Below are 9394 nucleotides of genomic sequence, written 5' to 3'. Positions count from 1 at the left end.
CCCCAAAAACAAAAACAAAAAAAAATTTCTTCTATTATATACCTTATTGATAACCAAACTACCTAAATCTAAATTCAAATTATATCCGAATCCCAAATATAAATTGAAAACACATGATAACAAAAATCCCTACTCAAATTTAAAAATGTTATGATATGTTACACTGAAATACAAGAAAACAATAAGCAAACAGATATACCACTTACATATTCAGATATTACTGCGAGGTAACAGATACACCCTCTGTTGTTTCAACCTACAACACCTATCCCTAGCCTTTCCCACTTAAGTTTAAACCTAGAATCCTCTAGCTAAAGTCACATCTGATTCTGCAGAATGTTGAATGTTCATCGAATAAAATAAAATAATATAATATAATACAAAAACTCTCTTAATTACAATTTCTCGAGATAAAAATTGCATGGTGTCACATTGTTGCTGCTGGCATGCTCAGAAAGGCCCTGTTGATCAATTTAGTTGCCATGTGCTTCTGAATCCAAAGCATTTCAATTTCGACTTCCCCGATCCAGTAATCAAGTCAACAGGAAAAGAGGGGAAAAAGGAACAAAAGTTTAAAAAGTTCATCTATGATTATTAACTCCGTTACTACTCTAATATGAACATGATTTTGTATCCCATACATATAACAAAATCCCCAGATTGAAACACCTGAGCCGCTACCTATCTAGTTTCTACAACGTCTCTGGGAATTATAACTAGATGTCTTATTGACACATGCATCATATGTCACATTGTCCACAACACGGAAGACTAGGCCCCATTGCTAACAGAATCATCGTCACTCCGCACCCTCCGGTAAAATAGAACATAGGCAGCTGCAGTGTTCACATCATCCTCACTTATGGGTGATATGTGGCTGTCGTCAAAATTGTACCACCTGTTTTCATCTAAGAGCTGCACATTGGGAAAAACCTGTCATCAAAATTGTGCCAAAGAATCGGCCAAGAAAGTAACAATATAGATGCTAGGCAAAATGGACAGAAGAAATCCAATCAACTTAAAAGGAAATGAAATGTTTAATGCTCTTACCTTGATATGTGCAGTGTAATGACCACTACCCATACTACCATAATGGTTTGTGAGGGCATACAATTCATACAGCTGACGCCGAGAATTGTTTTTATTGGCTACATAGTTCGTTAAGTCAAAGTCATGAACCGGGAAGTTAACAAAGGTCTCTAGTTTATGCTTCATTGACCTGCTGTATGAGAACCTCTTCAAATGAATGACCAAAACCTCTGGGAGCCTCCACAAGTCAAGCTTTTTGCTTGCTTGTCTTCTCTCTTTGCATTGGGGACAGTACCTAAGATTTTACACACATATGACATTAGCACTTCGCATCTAAATATTGTCCATTACCTAAGGTTGTTTTAATGTTCATAGCGAATTGCTTGGAGGATATAATAACTCATCTAAAGAATGCAAATTCAAAGAAAAGTATCTCAATAGCATGAAAACTATGTAAATGTAAAATAATACAAAAGTGACAAGTATGTCGAATTGTTTATTCTAAGATTGTTTTAATGTACATAGCATATTGCTTGGAGGATATAGCAATACAACTAACAAATGTATATAGTCAAAAACAACAAATATTAGTGTCTCGATTAAGTGTTACAAAGCAACAGTTTTAATACATTCAACAAAAGTGCAAAGGAGAGAAAGCAGCAGGAGAAACAGCATATATTATAGCCGCTAGAAGTAATGCATTCAATATGTTGAAGTACAAAGGATTAAACTTTTTATCTAAGATTCTCAGTGTAAAATTTGCATTAAACATAAGGCCATAAAACTCTAATTGAACATATTAAGAACTAGCCCACCCATAGTTCATGAAAAGCAGCCATATCTTATAAGGGAAGATATCACCACATAGGCACGGTAGTAAATTCAATGATGTGTGTAATCACCATTTCCCATTATTCTCAACCACATGTTTCATTCACTTTCATGAGATTCTTTTATTGCACAAGCTAGTTGAGCTTTTAGGGCAATGCAGAACAAAATATGCAGGTCATAAAACAGACTGAGCACAAAATAAGGATATGGAGAGTATCATAGGATAAGAGAGTTGGAGATGGGACAAACCACATATCTTCAGGCACCAGAGGTTCTTCGCGCAGAAAAGCTTCCAAACAGGTGTACAATGAGAGGGGTTCAGTACGAGCTTTCTTGGACACGGGCCCATATTTTAAAACTTCAGGCAAAATCTCAAGTGGATGAGTATCATACTTCTCCAGAAGCTTTTGAGACCAATCAATATACACTAGAAGTGTTGACGAAGAAGGAAGTTTAACAACTTTATCCTCTCCCATAGAAAGATCAATGCAAGCATTGCTTTCATCTATCAAAAGAAGGGGTAGTGTTGGTGTTCGTCCAGCCTTATTTACTGAATTTGACACCAAGTTGGTAGCATATGCATCGCTAGAAGCATTGTCGCCAGCAGCTTTTGTGATGCTGGTTTCTGTATTAGTGTGCTCTGTATTGCCACTTTTCCTCAACAGTGGAGAGAGCATACGATTAACTATCACTTGTATATCGCCTCTTGTAACTGGATCATCACATGAGATCAATGACACAATAGGTGTTCCATATGGCTTCCATCCTGATACAGTGTGCGAGTCACTGCTCCTATGAAAAAAATTATCAAATTAATATGCGTAAAGTTTCGAGACAAAACCAGAGTGATTATTTAACACAACATATAACTACCATACAAAAAGTATAAATGCAAAAAATACATACTGCTCTCTCCGGCGGTGGATCAACTGGAGATACTTTGTGTTTTTCTCTATCTTTGGAATCTTGTAAACAGCAACATGGTCATCATCTTTGATAGTGGACAACAACTGAAGAGGATCTTCAAGAAATCTATGAATCAAATGGTTTCGTACCTGTGAATGGCCCATCAATGAAACAAACACAAGTTAGAATTAATGTAATTCTGACCCATATATTTAATTATTATTCCAGCATGATACACACCTCTACAAGCAACAGTCTCTCGTTATGCTTCAATGAGCAAGCAGTGCTGAGAGCCTGAATCAGATCTTTGCAGCGTCCCTGCTTAGGCACAGTTACAGTACAAGGAGATGGCAGGGCAGTTCCATCACAAGTAAAAACTGTCACTGTCATGGTCCTGCTGCTGGTTGACTGGAGTGGCAACGAAAGGTACATAAAAGGATCAAACGTGACAGAGACTTTATTGCAAACTGGACAAACCAATGTTGACTTGTATTGCCCCTAAAATGGTAATGAAATACCAGTGACCTTGATCAGTTACATGCTAAAATAAAAAGCTGCGAGTAGATATTATGCACAAACAATTTCTAGCGACAATCAAGAGACCAAAGTTGAAACTCTGGACAAACAGTGGCATCACATCATTAACAAATGCAATCAATACTTTTATATTGGAGTTTCTGGTGTAAAACTGGTTAAGCTATGCTTCAACTATTCACCCGACATATAAAAATAACTCAAGTGGATTGAAATTATCATGTCTCTTATCTTAGAATCACTCCTCCCTTTGGATAAACAATTCTTTTCATGAAGAGAAGTAAAATATGATCCTAAGGAAACAAAGGGTGACTACAGTCATAAAAATGGTGTAATCCTTTTTTATTCCCAGTGGATTTGTCCAAATCAATCATCCTCTCAATTAGTCCGCAAGCTTTAATTTCTGACTCAATAGATCCTTTGTGGAAGCTGAAGGATTTGTTAAATTGGTAATGGTAATATGCTAGCAAAATAATAAAATTTTAAGGTGATGATTTGTTAATGACTCACATCACACTTATGTTATATGATTTTGTAATTTGCTATAATTTTACCAAGCATTTTTCTAATAAATGAAACAATACCATTACTAGATAAAAGTCTTGCAAATCACCAGCACGATAGTTTCTGAAAGAAGAAAGCAGCCCCAAACAGATTGTTATATTGATAACTTATATGACTTTGACTGTTAATTACTAGCATCAGAAATTCTTAGATATTAGGAGATGCATATGTCAGAATGTTACAAAAGCAAGGAAAGGTATCATTGGAAAGTTAAATATTCTCTCAAGGGAACAACTATACTTGATAGAAATTGAGCTGACAGAAGATCATGCAAAACAGTGTCATAATTGTACATATGTGGATGCCTAAGCAACAGACTGTCCAAATATACGGATTATCTCAATGGATATAATAGGTGAAAGGAAACCTCAAATCATATCTAGAAGTAACAAGGAAGATCCGCATATTAAAAAGAGTTCATGGAAAGAATTACGCATGATTGCATGAAGCCATATCTCAAGCCTTAATGTTAACATTAATTCACATGAGAGTCTAATGGACCATTTCCAGTTCTCCATGCAAGTTCAAGTTGTTTTTCACAGGATGGCATTTAAATAACAATGAAAACCTCACAGAAGTTTACTAAGTTTCATTTTATTCACCTGGCAAACATCAACAATTATGGAATCATTGCGAGCAATATGATTTGCCCAATACTCATCAGCCACTTCTTCATCTGGTCGGCCATCAGCATCTCGAGACTTTATATATGGTTTGTGTTTAACACGATTCAAGTCTTCGTGAAGACCATCCAGCAGAAATGCTAAAAGCTCCTGACAAAATAGTAAAACAAATGCTGTCACATACTTGCCATAGAAATAAAATAAAAGAGATGGTGAAAACATTCAATCAACAAGCAAACCTGAGAATCGTGCTGATTGTGCCCACTGAACTGAGGTGCAAAGCGAGCAAGCTTGGCTTTGAAAGGCCGAGGAGCAATTGGTGTTCGCCCAGGTGCCCATAGTTTACGAAGCAACTCACCAAAGGCTAGGGCTAGCTCACCCTACATAATGGTTAATTCCGTTTAGAACATTAATTTGCAGATAAGATAGTTATCAAATGGTTGAGTAAAACCACTCCCCAACTAAATGAAGTGAAGGGGGCATTCAAGAAGATGAACTCAAAGGAACCTTATCATAACCCAAGCATGAAGCATAGAATCTCTCCCACAAATGCTATCAAGAATCAAGGGAAATGAAGATAAAGTATAAATGTTGCCACAGGCCTAAATTTTTCTTATAATTAAGAAACAAATATACTAAACCCATGATAGTAACTAAATGAAAAGCAGAACAATAGAATAAACATAAAAAGAGTTTCCATTCATGGCCACGTTAAAACTATGCTTAATTACACTTCTGGACCTCATTCAGAAAAAGTTGCATATTTTTATCAACACGAAATTACTCAAATTCAAATAAAAGGGCGATGAGCTAAAAGTGAACTTAAGCCCTAATATTGTGTAGCACACGTTAAATTAATTCCAGCAAAAAGTATAAGTACACGAGAAAAGATCTAAACAAAAAAAAAGAGAAAGAAAGGACTGGGGGAGTGGGGAGGAGGTGCTCTACTTTTACTAACTTTAACATGATACTTACAACCATGCCCAATGGATTTTGCCAATTTATCTCTTGATGATAGTCCTCCCGAAAGTACCTAGCAAACTCTGGTGTATGGACAAGACACTGTATTGCACTATTCATGAAACAAGTGTTGCCAAGATTCAGCAGCCCGGTGAGACCGCTCACTGAACCTCGTGTGGTGACACCACTCCCATAAGGATTTTCCGCATCTCTGGCTGGAGGATTTAGGTTCTGAGAAGAAGAAAGATCTGCATTATAGCTTCTAGAGGGAACCCTGCTAGCAGACAGGCCACCAGCAATTGATAAATTTGAGTTTGAAGGCTCGACAAGAACAGAACTTGCTTCCCTCTGCGCAGACCCATTTTCATGGGCAGAGCTTGTGTTATTCGTATTGTTGATAACCTCAACAAGAATCTGTATGAATGTTATAAGATATCAATAGAAAAACAATGGTTATAAAGCATAAGCAAGATAAAGAGGTACAATCCAACATAAAATTATGTGAAGACTCACATCTTGGTCCATTTGTATATTGGCATCATCAAGTGTTTTGTCCATGTCATTCATCAAGGCATTCTTCCGGCGGGAATAGTAATCCCAAATACATACCTACAATAGAGGTGACTGCTTTTACTATATACTGAGGAGGGTGAAAAATGTTTTAAAATGTTTTGAATTTCAAGAGGGAATCATAAGTCTTTACTTGGTCCAATGGAAGATCAAATATTTCACAAGCTTTCCTGTGAAGCTGTCCAATGGTTTCCTGCCAAAAATTTCTCTACTATGAGGTAGATAAAGCATGAATAAAGCAAACTATAATTGCAACGAAACAAGATGTTAAAGATTTTCCTATCAATTGTCATTATCTCTCATATTATACCTTCTTGCTTATTCTTATGCTGGTACGATCATTTCTTGGCAACATGAGTAATTGAAGCCGTAGAGGATACACCTCTACGGCCAGCTCTGTCTGGGAAAGACCTGCACTGATAACTTTCCTTGGCAATGTAGGTCCACCACCATACCTAGTTGAGCAAAAGGCAAAAACTAAGTCAGGAAACTCAAATTAAAGACCAGAAAAAGGTTTAGTGATCTTCAAGTGTTCAAGTTTGTAACCATTTGCAAACTTACGCAACAAACCAGAAAAACAAAAAAGCAAAAGAAAGAGCAAAAATTATAACCAGGCACTTTTTCACATTTTAGATTAACCAAAGATGATGTGTACTAAGCAAGCTAGCTCACCATGCATATAATTGGTTCCAAACTTCTTGGGGAAGTAATACATAGTCACGACCTTCTAAAAGTGTATCATGAATATCAATACCCGTACTAGAGTCCTCTGACACAGAATCATCTATCAAATCAGAATTATCAATAACAGCAGGCCTCTTTAAAGCATTTGAATTTGGCAAGTCACCATATTCTAAAAAGGAGGAACCATCATAAGAATTGTTTGACTGATCTTGGTTCACATATTCAATCCAATGTTGCCACCATCTGCATGAAAAAATTGGAAACAAAATCCTTGTTATCTTACATGATTACATATTTTCAGGGAGCATTCAAACTAAATCAGCTGGTCTATAGCCATAAATGAAGATAAAAGTAAATACTATGTCAATGTTTGACTTCAAGATTAACTCTTTAGAGAACAGATGTCTTTTTCTATATGGACCCCTAATAACCAATTGTGAAGAAAGGAACCGACAACTTTGCACACACAAATCCTTCTCCCAAGATGTGTGTTATGTGAAAATCAACCTTCAAAATAGTGGTTGAATTGCTTTTACATAGCACGGTAGTTGCTTTCCTTTAGAACAATTTGCTTACAGTTGCACTGAAACAGTTTCTCGTTATTTGTTTGATAAGCTGTCGTACTATCATGGGGGCCAATGTTTTGTAGCAGTGTGACAAAATAAACAGCATAAAAACAAGGAAGGAAGTATTTCAATAAATATAGAAAGCAAATTCCAATATTAATGATATAAAACAAACACTAACTACATTAAAGAAATGAACCGAACACAAACTTTAATCTAGAGTTGTCTGCACAAAATGCAAGCCAAGGCAACAAAGCAGCCTCGGCATCTCAAAGGAATCCACAGAATCAGTAGCGCAGAACTAGACCTAACCTTGCATTTCCTAATTTCAGCATGCATATTGATTGACCACAATAACCCTCCCCCAGGGGAAGCAATTTACAGTATACACTTATAAGATATTGCAGTGGTCAGAGTCAACAATGATAAGGGATAAGCCAAAACATAAGGTTGTTTGTTATACTAAAATGCACCTTATCAAGCTAGTTCTGTCATCTATGTTAGAATAGAATACATGGTTGCAACAACTATTAATCACAAAAATCACCATTATTGACAAAACAACCCACCATAAGAAGCAACAAACGCATTCAACCCAATATTAAACCAGTCCAAAAATAAAGCAGTATTCACCTAAAATCCACGCACCATCTCCTAAAAATTACAATCTCAAGGGTATAAAAAAAAACAAATAAAGCAAAATTAGGCACACATCATATCTTTAAGTGAAGCGAAATTGAAATCAAATATTCTAAGAACCCCGAAAAATGAGAACTTTGTGTCTGACTTAGGGCAGCGAGTTCCAGAAGTTACCATCTTCAGGGGGAAAAATAAAAATGGAAAAATGAAAAGGAAAAAAAAAGGAAAAGAACCTCTGAGTGATTAAGAAGAAGGTGTCGCCTTCTTTGCTATTAGATTGAGAAGAGAGGGCAATGTCTCTGATCATTATTCTCTCTTCGTCCGGGCTCAGCTCCAACATCTCTCCCATCTTCTTCTTCTTCTTCTTCTTCTTCTTCTTCTTCTTCTTCTCCTGAACCCAATTTTCTCCTTTTTATCTTTTATTTTTTTTCTCTCTCTTTCTCTTTCGGCAAATCGTGTCTCAGCAGAAGAACTAAAACTGAAGAAAACTCCGAAATCTGGGACAAGTGTGTTGTTAATTGGAGCGTTGAAGAGTGATTAAGGAAGGGAAGGGTGAAACACTGAAACCTGGGTTTTCCCTCACTTCTTGCTGTTATTTGATGCGCACTTACCCATTTACCCTTAACTAAACTTTATTTTCAGTTTCATTTTCATTCTCACTATTTTTTTTTTTTTTTTTTTTTTTTTTTTTTTTTGGGAAAAACTAATTTATTAGTAATTGTAAAAATTTTTTATATAATCTTAATTTGTTGAACTTGTGAAAAGTAAAATAAATGCATTTTTCATTTAATTTAAAATGGTGTTCACTTATCAATTATCATATCTTTTGCTTATAATTTATGCACTTGTTGTACAGCCCCTTTTTTTTCATCTCGTCTTGTCATACGTGATTTGCTAAAATATAATGGTTTTTTTGTTAAATTTTGTTAATACGATGATAAATTGATAATTATACGAAGAAAAAAATGACTAAATTTTTAAAATAGTCACTGAGATTTATATTATGCATAGATTTAGTTCTTAAAATTTCAGTTACGTTATTATTATCTTTGAGATTGATTTTTGGAAATAATTTAATAAACAAAATGATGAAATAAAATACTCTAACATCATACTAGACACTGGTGGAAAGATATCGTTTGCTTTTAACGCTCAATAAAAACATATGAGACGTCGATTTGATATATTCGAAAGCCATTTTAAATGTCAATATATATCAAAATGAGATCGTATATGTTTTCATTGGACCCAAAAATAAACAATGTCATTTCACCATTATCTAGTGTGGCATGAAGTGTAATGTAAATTTCAAAGAATATTTTAAAGATTCAATCAAAGAAAAATCATGAAGGTCATTTTGCCAATAAATTTTTTAAATAAAAAATGGAAGAGCAATTTATTTCATGTAATTTTATAATTTTTTTTAAAACAAATCATTGGTAATTATTATCATAATTTAAATTTTATAATTTTAAAAAAATGGACATC

At 35.1% G+C, this 9394-nt stretch overlaps 1 protein-coding gene across 6 annotated transcripts; it reads right to left on the bottom strand.

Moving 5' to 3' along the window:
• On the bottom strand, nucleotides 118-8510 carry LOC107604659 (ubiquitin carboxyl-terminal hydrolase 5). Of its 6 annotated transcripts, XM_021104629.1 has the most exons (14): nucleotides 8140-8510; nucleotides 6865-6944; nucleotides 6690-6786; nucleotides 6328-6472; nucleotides 6151-6225; nucleotides 5961-6056; nucleotides 5463-5861; nucleotides 4727-4867; nucleotides 4467-4637; nucleotides 3007-3264; nucleotides 2767-2915; nucleotides 2110-2652; nucleotides 1051-1324; nucleotides 118-933 (listed from the first exon to the last, which is right to left on the bottom strand). In XM_021104629.1, exons 1-14 carry the CDS (start codon nucleotides 8253-8255, stop codon nucleotides 772-774), a joined length of 2706 nt encoding a protein of 901 aa, XP_020960288.1. In that variant the 5' UTR covers nucleotides 8256-8510; the 3' UTR covers nucleotides 118-771. The 6 variants fall into 6 exon arrangements, with proteins under 6 accessions (XP_020960288.1, XP_020960285.1, XP_020960286.1 ...); XM_021104626.1 differs by having other exon boundaries at nucleotides 6690-6944; XM_021104627.1 differs by having other exon boundaries at nucleotides 2110-2646; nucleotides 6690-6944.

This window comes from Arachis ipaensis, chromosome B06, assembly GCF_000816755.2.
Source record: "Arachis ipaensis cultivar K30076 chromosome B06, Araip1.1, whole genome shotgun sequence".
NCBI classification, from domain to species: Eukaryota; Viridiplantae; Streptophyta; class Magnoliopsida; order Fabales; family Fabaceae; genus Arachis; species Arachis ipaensis.
The sequence above is the reverse complement of the archived record's forward strand: the minus strand, read 5'-3'. Positions and strand labels throughout refer to the sequence as shown.